The sequence below is a fragment of the Ciconia boyciana genome, chromosome 3 (genome assembly GCF_034638445.1).
Source record: "Ciconia boyciana chromosome 3, ASM3463844v1, whole genome shotgun sequence".
Lineage (NCBI taxonomy): Eukaryota > Metazoa > Chordata > Aves > Ciconiiformes > Ciconiidae > Ciconia > Ciconia boyciana.
Window position 1 is genome coordinate 28790226 of NC_132936.1, and position 21349 is coordinate 28811574.

Consider the following 21349-nt stretch of genomic DNA (forward strand, 5'->3'; position numbering starts at 1 on the left):
ATTTTAGGCAGGAAATTACCCAATGACTGTTTAAAAAAAGGTGTTAAACCATTACTTCTTTGAATTTTGCAGAGTTGGAACTAATCTGGTGGTCAGCCCAGAAGCTAGACAAAATTACTGCAGTCATTTTGCTTAGTTGTTAGACTTCAAATAAATAAATCTTCCTGTACTGTAAGGAATAGATGCATAAAATCTTACATGAGTATATAAAAGTAGTTAAACTGAAACATGAAAGTTTTGCATAACTGTGAACCTGAGCATGCAGGGCTTGGAAGTCCTGTCAGCACATTATTTTTTATTCTAATACACATGCTGAATATCAGAATTGATAACAAAATTTATGGAGGACCTAGTTCTATTTCCAGATACTAATCTGCAAATACGACAAGTGATACAAGGAAAGTAATTCTCAGTGATGACATGATACTTACTCTGCAGTGGCTGGAATGCCTTGGGAATGTCGTTTGTTATTGTTCTCTTTTGAAAGTGTATTCAGTTGTATCAAATTGATAATTATGAGGCACACTTGACCCATCCTTCCCTGCTTTGTTTGATGAAAGCTTTTCTTCAAAGGAGAGCATATACCTGCCAAATGGTCCATTTGATATACATCCTCATTCCATATCCAAAGATCTTGTGTGCATTTATGTAATCAGAATTTACTGAAAATAGCATTTCTATCTGGAACGTAGAAATCTGGTATTAGGCTATACCAGTTGCAAATTTATAGCTTATATATATATTTTTATATATCTTTTCATTTATACCTTACTTATACCTTAATTTATAACTTGTATGTCTTCTAGTGAAGGCTGTCTAATACAGTATGTGTTTCTTAAAGTAACAGTTATAAGGCAAATTAATCTACATTAGTCTGAGACTCATGTGAATGTACCACATAAAAGCAAAATGTAAGTTCCTTGCTACAGTACACTCATCTATACCCAATGAACTGTCCCACAGCCTCCTTGATTCTGGCTTTGGACTACTGGTTTTGTCCCACTAATCAGTGCTAAGAACTTAGTTTCTTATAGGGAGAAGAAGTCTAAGAAAGCCTCAGTATCACTTGTTCCGGGATACCCAGGATCATCATTAGTACATTCAGTACCATACGCACACCTTGGTTCATTACACAAATACTGATCCATAAAAAACTCAAAACTACCCTGTCCTGGTTTCGGCTGGGATAGAGTTAATTTTCTTCCTAGTAGGTGGCATAGTGCTGTGTTTTGGATTTAGGATGAGAATAATGTTGATAACACACTGACGTTTTAGTTGTTGCTGAGTAATATTTACACTAGTCAAGGGCTTTTCCCATGCTCTGCCAGGTGCACAAGAAGGTGGGAGGGGGCACAGCCAAGGTAGTTGATCCAAACTGGCCAAAGGGCTATTCCATACCATATGACGCCATGCTCAGTATATAAACTGGGGGGAGTTGGCCAGGGGGCAGCGATCGCTGCTCAGGGACTGGCTGGGCATCGATCAGCAGGTGGTGAGCGGTTGTATCACTTGTTTTTTCTTGGGTTTTGTTCCTCTTTCTATCTCGTTGTTTTCCTTTTAATTACAAATTGTTGTTGTTGTTATTACTACTACTATTTTATTTCAGTTATTAAACTGTTCTTATCTCAACCCATGAGTTTTCTTACTTTCACTCTTCACATTCTCTCCCCCATCCCTCCGGGGAGAGGGGAGAGTGAGCGAGCAGCTGTGTGGTGCTTAGTTGTCAACTGGGGTTAAACCACGACAGTCACTTTTGGCACGCAACGTAGGGCATGAAGGGTTGAGATAATGACAGATCTGACCAGAGCGCGTTAAAACAAATTTGTGGTAAGCTTTCATTACATTAGTTTAATAGTCGCTGCTCACAATGTTGATTCCTTTGCTCTCAGAGTTGTTGTGCTTGTTGTCAGGGTTGTGTTATGTAACACCTCACTTGCTGTATGCATTCCTTGCGGTGCTGTTTATCACCTCTGGGAGCTGGATTAAGGTTATTGCTTTGCTGTACTGTGTTATTGCTTTGCTGTACTGTGTAACACTGGCTTATGGTATGATAAAATTCTTGGTTGTGAGATCGTACTCAGCACTGCTGTCATCCCTGTACTTTGGGAGACATCTCACGGAAACTATTAATAATTACACTTTTTACCTCTTCTTCTCGGAGATCCAATCTATGAGGGAGACACCTTCATTCAGCTTCCCCATATCCTCCAGGCTGATTACAATAGCTCTTGAGAATTTTGAATATCCATGGGATGTTCAAAGCAGCATGTTCCTATTGCTATGTCTCCTGAATGTGTGTCAGGCCTTGTTTAAGATTAAACAACTAATTAAAATACCACCTAGAGATCTGCCCAAAGGCTGGATAGTTATGAGTGGCAGGGTGTGTGGGATAGCATGGGCAAATGCCTAGGATGGTGGGCACCTCTAGTGTTTTGGAACTTCACGCCTGAACAAGTGCAATATCCTGAAAAACTAATAAAGTGTTTGGAAAAAGTATACTGTCACCCTGGCAGTTCCAGAGAGACACAAATCACTGCAAAGTGCTAGGGCCTGGCCCATGCCTGCTAAGCCCTGTTCAACACTATTTAGTACCCACAGGGGAAAGAGAAGGTCTCTGGATCTGATGACAAGGTGACAAGCACTGCCACTGAAGCAGGGAACGAACCTGTGCCGATGTCAGTCACCCCTATACACAAGAAGAAATCTTGGAAGTGAAAGTCAGCTCGTTTAGAAAGAGAGGATGAAAAAGCAGGGCCTTCATGAGGAGAGGAGGAAGAACTCGTAAATGAGACGGAAACCGCCTGATCCCTATCCCTGAGTGAGCTGCGAGATATGCAAAAATATTTCAGCCATTGTCCAGGCGAGCATGTTGTCACCTGGCTGCTCTGATGCTGGGATTATGGGGCCAGTAGCCTTGAATTAGAGGGTAAGGAAGCCAAGCAGTTGGGATCCCTTTCTAGGGAAGGGGGCATTGACAAAGACATTGGAAAAGGGGCACAAGCCCTCAGCATCTGTAGGTGACTACTGTCAGGTATGAAGGAAAAGTATCCCATCAAGGAAGATGTTATTTGTTGCCCAGGCAAATGGACCACCATGGAGAGATGTATTCAGTACCTGAGGGAATTAGCCATGCTGGAGGTGATTTATAGTGACCTGAACAACAAGCAGTTATCCAAAGATCCAGATGAAGTCAAGCGCACATGACCCATGTGGCAGAAGTTGGTACGGAGCGCACCAGCATCATATGCCAACTCATTGGCAATACTGACCTGGAAGGATGAAAGAAGGACCAATGGTGGATGAAGCAGCTTGCCAGCTCAGTGAATATGAAGAAAGTATCTCTTCCTCCCTTGTCTCAGCTGTGGACAAACTGTCCCGGGAGGTCCAATGATTCAAAGAGGATATCCCCTACTCCCTACCTGTATGGACCAGCATCTCAGCTGTTAGGAGTCAGCATTCTTCTGCTCAAGAGAGAGGATATAGAGGGTACGCACCACAGGGCACCCTATGGTTTTACCTGCATGACTACGGAGAGGACGTGAGGTAGTGGGACGGAAAACCTACCTCGGCCCTAGAGGCATGGGTACTTGAGTTGCAAGGAAAAACAATCACCAAAGGGGGTTCTTCCAGGAAAATTGCTGCTCCAGTTTCCAGTGGGCAGTTCCCCAGACAGAGTAAAAGAGCTGATCTTACTCCTGATTTTAATGAAGGGACTCCTGACTCTTATTTACAAGAAGTGGGTAATGAATACTATGACCAGGATTAGAGGGGCCCTGCCTCCAGCCGGGTGGAGGAGAGGGACAACCGAGTTGCCTGGACTGTGTGGATTCGATGGCCTGGCACATCAGACCCACAGGACTATAAGGCTCCAGTAGACACCGGTGCACAGTGCACCCTAATGCCATCAAGCTCTACAGGGGCAGAACCCATCTGTATTTGTGGAGTGAGAGGGGGATCCCAACAGCTAACTGTATTGGAGGCCAAAGTGAGCGTAACTGGGAATGAGTGGCAAAAGCACCGCATTGTGACTGGCCCAGAGGCTCCATGCGTCCTTGGCATTGCCTACCTCAGGGGAGGGTGTTTCAGGGACCCAAAAGGGTACCGGTGGGCTTTTGGTATAGCTGCCTTGGAGACAGAGGAAATTAAACAGCTGTCTACCTTGCTCGGTCTTTCAGAGGACCCTTCTGTTGTGGGGTCGCTGAAGGTCGAAGAACAACAGGTGCCAATTGCTACCACAACAGCGCACCCGCAGCAATATCACACCAACCAAGACTCCTTGATTCCCATGCATATGCTGATTTGTCGACTGGAGAGCCAAGGAGTGATCAGTCAGACTCGTTCACCCTTTAACAGTCCCATATGGCAAAAGTCTAACAGAGTGGAGACTAACAGTAGACTATTGTGGCCTGAATGATGTCACGTCACTGCTGCCATGCCAGACATGCTAGAACTTCAATACAAACTGGAGTCAAAGGCAGCCAAATGGTATGCTACAAGTGATATCGCTAATGCGTTCCTCTCAATCACTTTGGCAGCGGAGTGCAGGCCGCAGTTTGCTTTCACTTGGAGGGGCGTTCAGTACACTTGGAATTGATTGCCCCAGGGGTGGAAACACAGCCCCAGCATTTGCCATGGACTGATCCAGATGGCACTGGAACAGGGTGAAGCTCCAGAACACCTGCAATATATTGATGACATCATTGTGTGGGGCAATACAGCAGAAGAAGTTTTTGAGAAAGGGAAGAAAATAGTCCAAATCCTTCTGAAAGCCAGTTTTGCCATAAAACAAAGTAAGGTCAAGGGACCTGTACAGGAGATCCAGTTTTTGGGAAAAAAATGGCAAGATGGATGTTGTCAGATCCCAATGGATGTGATTAACAAAATAACAGCCATGTCTTCACCAATGAGCAAAAAAGAAACACAAGCTTTCCTAGGTGTTGTGGGTTTTTGGAGAATGCATATTCCAAATTACAGTCTGATTGTAAGCCCTCTCTGTCAAGTGACCCAGAAGAAGAAGGATTTCAAATGGAGCCCTGAGCAATGACAAGCCTTTGAAGAAATTAAATGGGAGATAGTTCATGCAGTAGCCCTTGGGCCAGTCTGGGCAGGGCAAGATGTAAAAAATGTGCTGTACACTGCAGCCAGGGAGAATGGCTCTGCCTGGAGCCTCTGGCAGAAAGCACCAGGGGAGACTCAAGGTCGACCCCTTGGGTTTTGGAGTCGGGGATACAGAGGATCCGAGGTCTGCTATACTCCAACTGAGAAAGAGACATTGGCAGCATATGAAGGGGTTTGAGCTGCTTCGGAAGTGGTTGGTACTGAAGCACAGCTCCTCCTGGCACCCCAGCTGCCGGTGCTGGGCTGGATGTTCAAAGGGAGGGTTCCCTCTACACATCATGCAGCTGATGCTACGTGGAGTAAGTGGGTTGTACTGATCACACAACAGACTCAAATAGGAAATCCCAGTCGCCCAGGGATCTTGGAATTGATCATGGACTAGCCAGAAGGCAAAGATTTCAGAATATCGCCAAAGGAGGAGGTGACATGTGCTGAGGAGGCCCCACTGTACATACAATAAACTATCAGAAAATGAGAAGCAATATGCCCTGTTCACTGATGGGTCCTGTCATCTTGTGGGAAAGCATCAGAGATGGAAAGCTGCTGTATGGAGTCCTATACAACAACTCGCAGAAACTGCTGAAGGAGAAGGTGAATCGAGCCAATTTGCAGAAGTAAAGGCCATCCAGTTGGCTTTAGACATTGCTGAATGAGAAAAATGGCCAGTGCTTTATCTCTATACTGGCTCATGGATGGTGGCAAATGCCCTGTGGGGGTGGGTACAGCAATGGAAGCAGAGCAACTGGCAGTGCAGAGGGAAACCCATCTGGGCTGCCGCACTGTGGCAAGATATCGCTGCCCAGGTAGAGAACCTGTTTGTAAAAGTATGTCACGTAGATGCTCATGTACCCAAGAGTCAGGCCACTGCAGAACACCAAAACAACCAGCAGGTGGATCAGGCTGCTAAGATTGAAGTGGCCCAGGTGGATCTGGACTGGCAACATAAGGGTGAATTATTTATAGCTTGGTGGGCCCATGACACCTCAGGCCATCAAGGAAGAAATGCAACATATAGGTGAGCTCGTGATCGAGGGGTGGACTTGACCACAGACACTATTGCACAGGTTATCCATGAATGTGAAACATGTGCTGCAATCAAACAAGCCAAGCGGTTAAAGCCTCTCTTGTATGGAGGGCGATGGTTGAAATATAACTAAGGGGAGGCCTGGCAGATTGATTATATCATACTCCCACAAACGCACCAAGGCAAGCATTATGTGCTTACAATGGTGGAAGCAACCACCGGATGGCTGGAAACATATCCTGTACCCCATGCCACTGCCTGGAACACTATCCTGGGCCTTGAAAAGCAAGTCCTGTGGTGACATGGCACCCCAGAGAGAATTGAGTCAGACAACAGGACTCATTTCCAAAACAACCTCATAGACACCTGGGCCAAAGAGCATGGCATTGAGTGGGTATATCACATCCCCTATCATGCACCAGCCTCTGGGAAAATGGAACGATACAATGGACTGTGAAAGACTACACTGCGAGCAATGGGTGGTGGGACATTCAAACATTGGGGTACACATTTAGCAAAGGCCACCTCATTAGTCAGCTCTAGGGTATCTGCCAGTGGAGCTGGCCCTGCCCAGTCAAAACTTTTACATACTGTAGAAGGGGATAAGGTCCCTGTAGTGCACATAAAAAATATGCTGGGGAAGACAGTCTGGGTTATTCCTGCCTTGGGTAAAGACAAACCCATTTGTGGGATCGCTTTTGCTCAAGGACCTGGGTGTGCTTGGTGGGTGATGCAGGAGGATGGGGAATTCTGATATGTACCTCAAGGGGATTTGATTCTGCATGAAAATAGCCAATGAACTGAACAGTATGATGTTAATTGCTATGTAATACTGTATGTCATCACTTTTTGGTTGCTATATGCCATATCAATAGTATTACAGTAAGAATCACCCAGACTAATGAAGAATGAACTTTGATGAAACCGAGCAAAGTGCAGCAGTGATGGAACCAGAACTGGCTTCAGCGTGCAAACAATCCGACACCAAACACCATCTCTCCTGCCCTGAAAGACTGTTATGACAGATGGAGCCCAAAATCATGGACTAAATTAACTCAATGGACATTTTAGAGGGATGGCCCATAGACCAAGGGAATGGTGTCTGTGTGTATATATCAAAAGACAGAGAAAGTGGTGGTGATTAATTGGAATGTATTGGAAGTGTAGAACCTGGGCATGACATAGACGGTATAGAATAAGGGGTGGATGCTGTCCTGGTTTTGGCTGGGATAGAGTTAATTTTCTTCCTAGTAGCTGGTATAGTGCTGTGTTTTGGATTTAGGATGAGAATAATGTTGATAACACACTGATGTTTTAGTTGTTGCTAAGTGATGTTTACGCTAGTCCAGGACTTTTCACCTTCCCATGCTCTGCCAGGTGCACAAGAAGGTGGGAGGGGGCACAGCCAGGATAGTTGATCCAAACTGGCCAAAGGGCTATTCCATACCATATGATGTCATCCTCAGTGTATAAACTGGGGGGAGTTCGCTGGGGGACAGCGATCGCTGCTCGGGGACTGGCTGGGTGTCGGTGGGTGGGTGGTGAGCAGTTGCATCACTTGTTCTTCTTTGGTTTTGTTCCTCTTTCTCTTTTTCTCTCTCTGCCTCGTTGTTTTCCTTTTCATTATGAATTATTATTATTATTTTATTGTAATTTTTTTTCAATTACTAAGCTGCTCTTATCTCAACCCAGGATTTTTCTTACTTTTGCCCTTCCAGTTCTCTCCCTCATCCCACCGGGAGGGGGGGTGGGGGTGGGGTGGTGTGTGAGTGAGTGGCTGTGTGGTGCTTAGTTGCTGACTGGGGCTAAACCATGACATACCCACTTGTCATCAGTAGTGTAGCTCAGACAAGGCATCACATGCATCCTACAGCCATGCCTGGAGGAAAGAGAAGTCCTCAAAAAACTTTGTAACTTCTGGGGTCAAGTTAAAGCTCGGTTGACTCACAATTTTTAAAAAGAAAAATTCACACTGCTGCTAATCCCAGTATTTGCACATTCCAACATCAAAGTGACAAATTTTGATTAAATATGTTGTTAAAGGGTTGTCTTTGCCGCAGCTTCTTGGCTTCAGTGTGAACCAGTTCATTGCTTAAATGAGACCTATTTCTTGATCCCTTTCTCCCTCACCAAAACTATGGCCCATCCACCCAGCACATAAATTACAAATACCTTGCAGAGTTTGGAAAGCTCAGAGAGCTAAATAGGGGCAAAATAACTGAGCTGGTTGAGATATGGGCCATACAGTTAAAGAGTTGCAGAGAATCCCTGCTCTCAAATATTACCAGCAGTAGGTGACCTAGTACATGTAGATACTAAATAGTATAATGCTGTTGCTTTAACATTGCTGTTTTATTGTAACTTTGGAATTAAGTTTCCATTGATATTTAGCACAGACTATGGTAGGATGTATATGCATACCCAGTTTTTCTATGATAATAATAGAATCATTTTTTGCCTTTGTATTCTTTTCATCTCAATGTAAACTGTCACACAGAGTATAAGGGAAATGTACACACTCCTGCAGCATCATTATTGTTCAGCAAGTTCCAATCAGGCTTCAATAAAACCCTCAAAAGTTCTTATAGGGCCATCACCAAAAAAGTGATTTTTCAAATCGCTTCATTCAAGTTTTGACCTTTTGCACGTTTTTGCCATAATGACCTTATGGTACATTGCAGTTAGAATATACTGTAATAGTAGTTTTACAGGTTTTTAAACTTTTTTTCTGAAATAGTTTAAACCCAAGCAATTTATAAGCAGTTAGAATAACCCTGCAAACACCTACATGCCTGATGTGTGCTGCACATAATTTGTTTATTTTGTTCAACGAACCGTGAAAATCCTGCCGCTTCAATTTGGGGCTTTAGAATACATAGGAAGGGACAGTTCTCTACCTCTGCTTCTTGTTTCTGCATATTTCAAACATGTCTAATTATACCTTGGTGCTTTTGCTGGCAAAAAGGATTGCTACTGAGGGGGATTTTTCTTTGTGCACATCGTAGAGTAATGGTATTAGGAAAGAGCGAGTCTGATCATTGAGTTCATCCCCCAATGTACAGAGAGGGCTGTTCCGCACGATGTGTTTTCTGAAATGAAATGCCACAATTCATGGTTTCTTCCCACTGAGGATGACCACACAGCCTGTTGGATATTGGCCCTGTTAAAGTCCTTTTCCTTAATCAATAAGAAACGCTGAATCACAAGGATGAGAGATCTCTAGTGAAGTATGTAACTGTGCATGTGCTAACTTGCACCACATACCTGTTACTCTTCTCTGTCATCTGCCACTGTGAAAACTCTTGAGATCCAAAGAAGGTTACAAGAAAGCAATGAGAAAATATCCAACCTGTCCCAAGGCTGTGTTGTGTTATTATGTAGCTGTTGTTTCTATTTACTGCAAGAGCTGCTTCTCAGCATAAAATAATGAGTTAGGTAGTAAAAGTAATTTCTGTGGGCATTAAGGCAAGTGATGTGAAAAGTACAGCTCAAGATTTTAGTATACAGAACTGTTAAAGAGGGGTGTTAATTTTCTGGCAAACTAAGCAATACATCCTGAAGCATTCAAGATTTTCTTTTCCCTTATAAAAAACTAATTTAATGTAATTTAACTGCCTGCACAAATATCCTTTGCTAAGCAAATGAAATATGCTTTCATTCATCTTTTGCAAAGGAGGAGGAAAGGTTCCAGAGCTTCTGAATGGAAGAATAGGTGACTATAGGATCACAGACTCCATCTTCGGTTTAACAGGTTCACTCAGAGGTTGGGAATTAAAATATGCACATCTTTGCATTTGATGTTTGCTCTTTTTCAGGAGTAAATATACTATTTGCAGCTCCCACAGGAGCAGCAGCAGGACTCAGCCAGCAGCTGCTGCTTGCCCTGCGAAGGGGAGGGTACCTCTTCCCCCAGCCCTTCCCGAGTACGTGCACATACCTATAGCAGATCCTCATATAGTCTTACTCTTCTTTCTAATGAAGAGTTGGTAAGCCCAACTCTGTTGTTAGCAAAAATAGTGTTCATTTACTATTCAACCAACCAGTTCTTTTCTCTTCTGGGCAAAAGGGTTGACTAGACAGGAGTAGTCCTACGTGCTGGATCCTGCCTGTGGCTATGCTGGAAAACACAGTGCTACATGTTTTCTCTCTCTCTTTTCTCCCCGCCCCCCTTTTAAAATCTTTTAAAATAGAGTAAAGTCACTTCGTCAAATGCACAGTAAGGATTAATTAGTCAATGTTTGTTCAGAGCTTTGGATGTCTTAAGCCTTATTTGGAAGGAGTGCTGAATATTACTACTCTTGATACATTGACTTGATTATGACCAGCATCTTGATAGAGAAGTTTCTTTTTTACCCTTCCAGAGTCAGGTGCAATTTAGGATTTTATTCTGAACAGTTGTGTGTATTTTTATACATATTTATTATGTATTTGCATATTTTGTTATAGGTTTTCAATTATTTCTATTTTTCAAAAACATTCAAGTGTTTTATATGAAGAAAAATAGACTTATTTTTCTATTTTATTTTAGACATGTTTTAGCAGGTCAAGGTAGTTCATAGGTATATGAATATTCTGAATTACTATTGGGAAGTCCACAGGCCAAACAGGGAACTACTTTTATCTGTAGAGATGAGAGCATCCTTGAAGTAGTAGAGTTACCAGTTGTATGCTTGAATGATTTTTCACAGTATATTACATTGTCTTATATTAGATATCAGAGTAAAAATTATTTTAAAGTGGTTTTTGAGAAGAAAACATAAATTTTTATGGGAGTTGTTTATATTTAATTCAGACACAGAACTTTACGTAAGGTTAATGCTAAAATTTTGAATTAAGAGCACAATTGTTCTTCTATGTATTGTCATAGGTTTTTGAGGAGAAGAGACCGAGGATGTGTAATTCTAAATATGGTGCTTCATTATTTTATCCTATTTGGTCTTTTTAGAACTAAAAGTGTGGTATTTGAACAAAAGTTCCTTGATGTCTTGTAGTAGCTAATGCAACTTAACGGAATCCGAATGTTAAATTATCTGATTCTACTGCAGATTTTGTCACCTATTGCCACATATAAAATAATGTGAACTCATGTCATTGAATGTTCTCCACAGGACTTACCTAAAATGATATATTGATAGCGCTGTACTTAGCTGCCAAGATAAATGTTTGTTTACATCTATATTACTTTAGAAGGTTTCATTTTATTGGAGGAGTTGGTAGTCTATTGGTAGACAAAAGAGATTTGCTAAAATCTTTCTCTTTTGTACAAGCGAAGTGTACTCCATTTTAGAATCTAATGAATTGAACTTCAGTGCTGAAACAAAGTATAAGTGAAGCATTATACTTTGGGAGAACAAGAATGTGAACCTGAGTAAAGAAATCTGTATTTCTGTTTTTTTACCCTAATAAAGCAATCAATTTATGTACCTTTATGACAGATTTTAAATTACTATGTTTTCTCCATTTACTAACATTTTGGAGTTCAAAATTTTGATCTTTAAATCATCTTATCTTAAAGCTATTATCACTTCAGCTGAAAAGACATTAAATCAATGCAGTTACACACTTCTCTTGGTATGTGTCTAAAACACTTATATGTGCATATACAAGTCCATGTAATATAAAAATCAAAGCTAGCAGCAAGCAACTGGATTTTTATTTTTCTCAGTTTGCATATGTTTGGAAGATTTATTTTGTTATCCAGTATTTCTATTTCCAGAGCAGATACAATCACTGACACAATATGTAAGAATTTATTCTTTTGTTTTTATTTAGTTTGACAAAGGATACGCTTACAGCATTCGCCACAACTATGGGAAAGAAGGAAAGAGAACTGATTATACCCCATACAGCTGCATGAAGATTATCATGTCCAATCCACCAAGTCAAGGGGATTATCACGGTGAGTTCCTTAAAAAAAAAAAAAAAAAAAAAAGTTTAAAAACAGCAGAAACCCTTGGCTACTGAAGTTACTGACTGCTGTAGTCTCTTAAATTATGTATTTAATTTCAAGGCTACAGTGGCCTTGCACTGTTCTCTTTAGATTGCACTTGATAGCTTCTGGTTTTATATACATTGTGTTATGCACTGTAAGGAGACTTTAAATGTACAGATGCTTTAAAAAGTGACCAATTAGAGGTGTTTTGAGATATAAATTCAATCGTACAGAAATTCTGAAGTTTGCTAGGGTACTTTAAAACCTCCTACCTCTCTGTGACTAAACATGGAAAACCTGCACTGGCTTCACCATTGTTATTCTAGTACAAAGTCGTTCATTCGGTTGTGTCTCAAAACTAATGCTGGGACAAAAAAACCCCACTCTTATTTAAGGTGGTGGAACTTTCTAAGGTATTTATAAAGTAATGTTTTTACAAAGGATTATAATTTAAAGACCAGTTGCCTCTCATTACTTGTCTTTTCCTTTTTTTTTTTCCTAGCTATTAAATGTGCCAGTGCTATCATTGTTAATAAGGAACTAACTAAAACTCTTTTCCTGTCAGTGAATGAGAATTGTGGCCTGTTTATGTTGGGATATTTTATGTAACCCTTGAGCCTGTGGTGCCCTGATAATCATGCAGTGGAGTAATTATTTAAAAAAAAGAGAAAAAAAGAAAAAAAAAGAAAAGAAAAAGAAGCAATTGTACACATGGGCAATTAACTTTCTTATTAATAAGCTGTTACACAATTAGGAACAACTTAGCTGGTCTCTTGAGTGTCTACTGCGCTAACTCCTGGGTAAACAGCCTTGTTTGTGAGCTTGCTTGTTTTTTACTGTCAGGGTGCCCATTCCGCCACAGTGATCCTGAGCTATTGAAGCAGAAGCTGCAGTCATACAAGATCCCTCCCAGTGGAATAACTCAGGTAAGGCATATTTGGTTTGGTGCTTTCATTAATAAGGCACTGCTTTTCAATTTTACTTTATTTGTGCAGGAATGCTATATCCAATTTGTCAGTATGTATTGTGAAATATCTCTTCTTATAAAAGGTTTAAACCAGAATCTTGGCTTTCTGGCTCCGGTGCTTCCACTGATGTGTTGATTATTGTCATCACCTTTTATTGTTTAATATCATGAGTTGGTTTATTACTATAGTGGATACTATGCAGAATTTTGTTTTACTTCGTTTTACTGCACTGTGATAAAAAAGTTTAAATGAATCTGGAAATATTTTAGAGAATTTATTTTTATTCTTGCAGTGACTTGTGGAAGACTCTACTGTGTAGTCAGTAGACATAAGTAATTGTTTTCTGTAATAAACTTCTAAAAAACATACATTCTTATTCATCCATTGCACTAACTTCCCCTAAACAACAAAAGGACATTAAATGCCTGGTGAAATTAAGTAGACATTTTTAGCAGCTTTTTAAAAGGTAACATTAAATTGAAAACCTGTCTTATATAGCAAGGACAATGCAGAAATACATGTATACTGTGACTCCCATTGCTTACTCTAGCAAGAGGTTAAGGCTATAAAAGCATGCCATCATCTTCATTGGAGGAAGATGTACGGGTTAGACTTAAGCTGAGACAGTTCAGCAAAAAGTTGTGTATATTAACTACCTGAAACCTGCTTTAGGTCCATAGGAAAAACCTTCTTTAAGTTGTCGTCTTTAGTTCATGTGGAGTGTCACCGTTGCTTGTCAGGCATCAACAGAGTGTTGAACTAGATAGAAAAGAATGTGAAAGTTCCACTTAAAGTAGTCTCCCTTGGAAGGAATAATTAAGATACAAATTAAAAGAGCATAGTTTTAAAGTGTTTATCATTCACTCATAGTGATTCTTGACAAATTGTTGAAATACCCAGACTTTTTCCTAGGAACCCTTTTTTCTTTTGTTTTTTTTTTTTCTTCTTTTTCTCCTAGTTCATATAAATAAGGATTTGACTGTCTTCCATATATCTGACAGGCAGCAGAGATACTTTCCTTTGGCTTTTTTCTTTTTACATGCATCAAAAATTGATACTGTTCTGAGATTTTTATCCTGCTAATCATTGGAAAGATTGGTGAGGATTTACTGTTTTAGCTGCCTTGCTGTGTGTGGGTAGGATTTAGTAGAGGTTATTTCTTCAGTGAATTTGAACAGTGGGGCAGTATCTTTATATTTAATGTAGTTCCTTACCTGATGTGGATTGGGTTTTAGGGTTTTTGTGTGTGTGTGTTTTTGTTCTTTTTTCCCTTGTAAAGTAGGATTGGGCTTCACTAGGAGTCTTAAAAAAGTGACTAAGAAAAACTGTCTCCATCAGTGTCTGCTTTGCCTGGAAATGGACACTGTGCTGTCCACGAATTTTGTGGTGTCAGTTTAAGTGCAGTTGGGGTACAGGGCTCTGCAGTGGCCTCTCCTAGTGTTAAACCAAAACAAACCCAAAACAGAACAGCCTCCACTTGAAAACTAATAATAATAAAAAAATAATTTTAAAAAAAGTTGGTTCTGGCTGGGTTTTCAGAAATTGATCTTTTACAGCAGACAGAGATATTCAGTAGGAGGAGGAGAAAGAAGAGGATTGGTTCACATCTGTCTCCAAGATCTCAAACAGATTTTATTGCTGCCACTCCTTGTTGCTACATTTGCATGGTCCAGTAACATTTGCATGACTAATAACAGTTCAGGATCCTTTGGTCCAGAGGTGTCTTTTTAGAGTCTTCTGTGGTGCTGGTGATATATAGTTGCTGAGTATCAGAAATGTTGTTTTTCCTTTAGCTCAGTGAATGGTTATTAGGGGTGGATGGTTTGTCACTCTTTCAAAGCCTCTGATATGGTTGCTTTTCGAGTATCTGGGCCTCAAGATTGACATTCACTCAAACTGTACCCTTTGAGTCTGTTAGACCTCCTGTTAACTCCCAATCAAATGAGAGGTTCCTTACAACCTGACAGATTCCTATTTTTAATGAATGATTCGGAGCTTGACCTTTCAGCTATGTATTTTAATAAATGGTATGTCTTTCCTGGGGCTCAGGGCTTCTTATACTTGCTCCTTGCTTTGTTCCAAAATTCTTTTGCTCTCTTCAAATGTAACTTCATTTAGTGTCTTCTCTTGGTCTATATGCTCTAGACAAGCAGGATGTCACAGAGAAAAATTTCCTTCAGTGTTGTCAAAACCAGATCCATGTATGTACCTAAATGCTTTTTCAGTTCTCTCTGCCTGGTTTATGGTAGAGATAAATGTGTTGTTCTGGACTGAGGGGACACTCGAATGGCCACGTGCACAGGACAGCAAACTCAAGAGGAGCAGGCATTTTACATCAGTTTTCCAGGACTCTGCAATGCAGGAGCTGTCTGCAATGAGTGGAAGTCTCACATTCAGTTAATGAAAAACAGTGTACAAAGTAACTGAATCGTCAACAAATATGTGTCATGGTGTCACAGGTGAGAGAGTAAATGACAGCCTGTAGTGGATCTGGATACAGGTTGGGGTTTTTTTGTTTGTTTTGGTTTTTTTTTTTTAAGAATCAAGGAGATTAGAACTATACCTCTGCTTGATTGTCTCACACAGTCCCTCACTTGCTCCCCACCCTGATGGTGTGTTTACTGAGATCTCAGCTTTACCTCCCATCAAGGGAATCACTGCTGGTCTGGGAGGACAGGGCAGAAAGTCATGTCAATACCTGCTTTGCAGCTGCTTGCAGTTAACAGTCTCAGGCATTACAGGCTGTGGTCCCAGGGCATTCCCTAGCATTCATCTTCATGCATCTCTGATCTCCAGAATCATCCTCAACTTCCCAGGATCTTCACCCTCATCTTTCCAGGCTCCCAATCCCCCATTTTAATTAATCTAAATATTCTATCTGCAAAACCTGTGGTCAGGTTCCTGACTGGTAGTTCTGTGTCATGTCTCTTTATTAATGGGAAGATCAGAACATGTCACTTTTGTTTAGTCCAAATGTTATCAAAATTTACAACCAGCCCATACCAGTTGCAGCTAGCTAGCAGGTTCATGCTTGACGGTTTGAAAATTCAGTTCTGGATGTTTTACAAGCCTCTGTATGAAATCTGTGCAAAAGTAACTTGAACCAACTGTTGTTTGCTCAACTATTTCCCAGCTTACTTCTTGATGGGTGAAACTGAGGGAGTTAAAGGACTCCCTGCAGTGGTAACAGGTGTCAGATCATGTGAACAGTAGACTTTTGCTTTCCAGGTTAGTAGTGATGCATGCTTCTTGGCAGCTAAGGAGTTGCTTTAAGGAATTCAAATGAAAGCTCAAGACTTGCAGTCCCTGTTGAGTGCAAATTACGGCATTCTGGAAATCACATTGAAAGGTAACATACCGCACCTTCTGTTCTTGAATCAATTAATCCTTTCAGCCCTCCCTGCTTACAGCAGATATTATATAAATACCAAGTTCTGTATCAGCAAAATAAAATACTAGAGGATCTGGGAAAGTAATGTACTCAGCAGTGAAACCAAACGTATATATGAGTATATAGACTTACATATTTAATGTATTGCCAGCAGTGTGGAATGGTATCTTAGAAGTCACATTCTATGAATGGGGTACTCCAAAATTGAACTGTCCATCTTGGAATCTAACAAGAAGTGCTAGTATTTCTGTTCCTGGGATGGACAGGTTGTGGGACTGCTGTCAGCTTCCCTAATTGGGAAAGCTGTTCTATGCTTTTCCTCTGATACTTCTCTTCAGCAAGAATGCTCCTGCTTGTCGTGGTTTAACCCCAGCTGGCAACTAAGCCCCACACAGCTGCTCGCTCGCTCCCCCTCAGTGGGATGGGGAAGAGAATCAGAAGAGTAAAAGTCAGAAAACTCGTGGGCTGAGATAAAGACAGTTTAATAGGGAAAGCAAAAGCCGCGCACGCAAGCAGAGCACAACAAGGAATTCATTCACTCCTTCCCATGGGCAGGCAGGTGTTCAGCCATCTCCAGGAAAGCAGGGCTCTGTCACATGTAACAGTTACTTGGGAAGACAAACGCCATCACTCCAAATGTCCTCCCTTCCTTCTTCTTCCCCCAGCTTTATATACTGAGCATGACAGCATATGGTATGGAATAGCCCTTTGGTCAGTTGGGGCCAGCTGTCCCAGCTGTGTCCCCTCCCAACTTCTTGTGCACCTGGCAGAGCATGGGAAGCTGAAAAGTCCTTAGTTTAGTATAAGCACTACTTAGTAACAACTAAACCATCTCTGTATTATCAATTCTGTTTTCAGCACAAATCCAAAACATAGCCCCATACTAGCTACTGTGAAGAAAATTAACTCTATCCCAGCCAAAACCAGCACACTGCTGCACAAAAAAATCCAAGACAGTTTGGTATCAGGCTGCTTCACTGTGGAATGCCAGGATTCGATCACTATGCCAAGACCTTCTAATTCTAGAATCTGGTCAAGTTTGTTGTCCAAATCACAATCCTGTTTGAAGTACCTCATGTTTGTCTTTAAAAAAGAGAGTATTCCTGCTCATTTCTTAAGGGGATGTCTTTGATTAACATCAGAAAACATTCTGCTGGGCATAACTTGTGGCCTGGGGTATCACTTTTTTACTTGGTGTATGTCAAGGTTAGTATCCTCCTAATAGGTGTTTTTAACCTATAATTTATAGTAATTTAATGGACTTGAGAAGATACGACTTTCTGAACTGACTTAGCCAACAACTGGCTACAAAGAAATCCTTCACCTTCAGACATAAATGTCTGGTTTTATTGTTTTTTTCCAAAGGTTTAGCTATGGCATTTCCTCTGTGAAGTCCCAGCAGCATCTCAGCTTAGCTGTTCATTATTTTTTTTCAACTAACGAGCACTTGCTTCCTTTTTTGCCTTTCTAGGAATATGACCTTCAGCTAACAGTATTTGCAACAGAACAGTAGAATCCTTTTTTTTTTTTTAATTCACCAATTCTATCCATTTTGAGATAATATTGATCCTTAAAATGAACTGTAGGTTTTTGCTTATAGTGGTGTCTAAATTTTAGGAGATTAATCTTTGTTTTATTTAGTAATGTATTTTTCACCTAAACTAAATGTTTTCAGGGCTACAAATTACTTATATGCTATAAGCATAAGGCATGCTTGTTTTTAAGAATGTGCCAATATCTATACCCAGGAGACCTCTTGGGTGGATGGTTTCTGCCCTAAAATTTTTCCTATGTTTATCTGACAATGTGCGAATCTGTTACGTAGCCATTGGCATGGAAACAAATGAGATTTTTAAAAGACATCTTCATGCTAGGTCTCAAGGAGCATATCTGTGCTCAAGGTCATGAGATCTTCAGAGCTTCAGTTCTGTTCACATGCTCACCAAGTGTTTTGTTCTTGTTGAAACTTCTGTACAGTCCCATAGTTTTTGTTGAAGTAGATACTCCAGGGCACTCTTCTGGGCAAATGGTATTTGTGAGAGGAGTACATCATACTTCTTTCTTCAGATGAACAGTAATAAATGTTTCTCTCCTAAGCTAAGAAGTTCACTTTAAGGGTTTGAAAGGTCAACAATTTCTGTTTCGTACCAAGGTTAAATTCTCATTCTGAAAGAGAGCTTGACTGGAAATTCACCGGGCCTTCCAGAAGCATCAGTCAGGATGTTGATGCTGTCCTGGTCAGAGGGTCTGGAGAAGCCATGGCAGCTCAGGCCATGCACAAAGGATTTTACATTGGTGGCTACTTTGTACCCAAAATGAAACAGACCTGGTGTCTTAACCTTAATTTGGGCAAGTGTGAATACAGGTATTCAAGTCTGAGTTTGATGGAGACTTAGCACATGTCTTTATCAGCAGTGCCTGGAGGCTTGCGTTTCTTGTTTGGGGGACTCTTATTTTTCACAGTTGTCTGTTGAACCCTTATCTCCAGTTCATATGCAGTGATCTGAATCAGAACTGTTACTGTTTGAGGGTGTTTTCATTTGTTCTCAACATTTTTTAATATTCATCAAGGTCCTGCTGACAAACTAATCTTGAGGATTTGGTTTTTTTGCTGATGAGAGTCCTGGGGGTTTTTTTTGATAGGACAATGCTTTTTTGATGTTTTATGTGTTTCTCTTCAATGATCTTTGTGCTGTCAATCAGCACAAAAAACATGGCTTATTCATGAATATATTGTATTCATCAAGGGAATATAGACTCCTGAGTGGTAGTGGTTTATCTTCCATGAAGCTAGTTCACAGTGCTTTAGACTATCAGAAGATTTGGATTTGTACTTCATCAGCAACCACATAAGTCATTCTTTTTCCTAGTTCTCCCATAACTTTCACGGGTTATCTCAGGAGGTCCTTGAATCATGAAATCCAGGCCACTGTCTTAGTTGATTTCAAATTGATTGGCATTTGCTTCAGGTGGGTTTGGTTGTTTCAGGAAAAAATTGCAAGCAGCAACCCATTGGTTTGGATGTGTTTCCCTTGCTGTGTTTGGTGTTTATGCCGTCTGTTTCTATGGATTCTTCCAAATCACCTGTGCTCCACCTTGATTTCAGTTCTGGTTGCAGGGCTTTCCCTGACTGTCCATTCAGAACCTGAGGCCTTTGCCTGTTCCTGCAATTTATTCTTAGGACTTTGATCAAGTGCTTCAGTTGTCCTTGAGACTCTCTGATTTCCAGTGTAGATGGTAGTTGGTTCTCTGTGGTAGACTGCATTCTTCTCTGGTCAAGGGCTTGGGTTTTTTTCAACAGCAAAATTGTATACTTCAATCTGACACTGTCAGAATACATCTATTAATGTTATTTTCAATCTTTCTCAGTGTTTTTATCTTGCTTATTTTGGGGTATTTCTTGGATTTGAAGAATGTGGAGCTTTTCTTTAGCTTCTCAAGTACTGGCCTTCTGTGCTCAAAATTTTTAATTTGTCAGACCTGTCCATTTTTATGTGAATGATGCATAGTTTTCCAAACATTTATTTTGTATTTAGTTACATAGTCATGAATTGGTTCCCCACTGGGATTTTAATCTGTTGTTTTAGAATACTCACATATCTTCCCTTCAAGCCCATAAACAAGGCCCTTGTTTATGAAGCTTGTTCCTCATGGCTATTACATGAGCCAGAATGTGGGCTACTGTCCAGCCCATATGGTTGCAGTTTTACCCAAGAAGTTTGGCTTTCCAGTGCTGTTCTCCATTTTCTGTTTCTAGGGCTGTCCTTCATACTCTTGAGATACAGAGTACACCTTTTCCTTTTAGGTTTGTAAGACCAGGAATTTCCTGAGTTTTTTTCATACAGATAAAGCATTTGGCTGGTCTGTGGTGGAAACAAACTGCATCCTCACAGGGCTTTTCCAAAGGGCTCTCTGTGCATGGGCTAGGTGTGAAAAAGGAAAGCTGGACCTTGGGATCATGGTGCAGAGCAAATACTGCCAGAACTCACATGACTTCAGTAATGAGTCTGAACGTTGGACTGCTTTCATTGCAGTCATTTTGTAGTAGTCAGTAGTGAAAAAAGTGATCAAAACATTTGAATATGTGAATCTGCTTGCTGTGAAGTATCTAGATCCAGCCTGCTATCCCAGGCCAGATTTTCTGAGCCTGTATCTTATCTGAGATTGTGTCTGCTGAAGTCATCTTCCGGAGGTAATATAGCAGATGACTTCCAGATCTTGCCTAGTTATTTTACAGCCTGAAGCAGAAAGAATTAATCCTGATATTTATTCCAAACTGAATTATTTAACTTGTATTTGTTTCACATTTTCCTTAGGTTAGGCTATTTCTTTATTTGTGATAGTAGCTTTTTTTGTTTGTTTTAAAAATGCTTCTTGGAGAAGTAATACAGTTAGCGTAGCATCTAATGTGCGAGTGCATGATTGTATAGCATTTGAATTTATAGTATATTTTGGATCACATTTCATTTCTGTCTTTAGTATACAGCTAATCAGGTAAAATCTTTATGAAACCAGGTTTGACAATAGCTAATCAATTTGAAAAATATGAAGATTAAAGCATATGTTAAGATGAATACATCTGTTGTGGTGCTGTACTAAATGCACTGTAATGTGTTGCCTACATATAGAATCATAGAAAAATAGATATGATAGCCTTTGAATTAGAGTTATTTCAAAATATCTGTTATTTGTTTCTGAAACTTTTCTTGGAGAAATTATCTTTTTCCCAATTCAATTCTATCTCAATAGCCAAAGGTAGTAAAAATTTCTGGTTCTACAATTGGGAGAAATAGAGGGTCTAGACTCATCCTTTTTGCTTTTGCTCCAATTACCACTTTTTCTTTAGGGAAAAATGCTTATGTAAATGGACAGTAGATAATTTCAGAAGAAAGAATGTTCTTTCTAGTACAATTGTT

General features: G+C 40.5%; 1 protein-coding gene across 2 annotated transcripts in view; it reads left to right on the forward strand.

The window, feature by feature from the left end:
* The window catches only part of PRIM2 (DNA primase subunit 2), a 136340-nt gene that overhangs the window by 100317 nt on the left and 14674 nt on the right, over window positions 1-21349 (forward strand). For both annotated transcript variants that reach the window (XM_072855233.1, XM_072855232.1), the window contains exons 11-12: window positions 11915-12041; window positions 12918-13000. In XM_072855233.1, the coding sequence (XP_072711334.1) occupies window positions 11915-12041; window positions 12918-13000 (210 nt within the window). The remainder of the gene's footprint in view (window positions 1-11914; window positions 12042-12917; window positions 13001-21349) is intronic.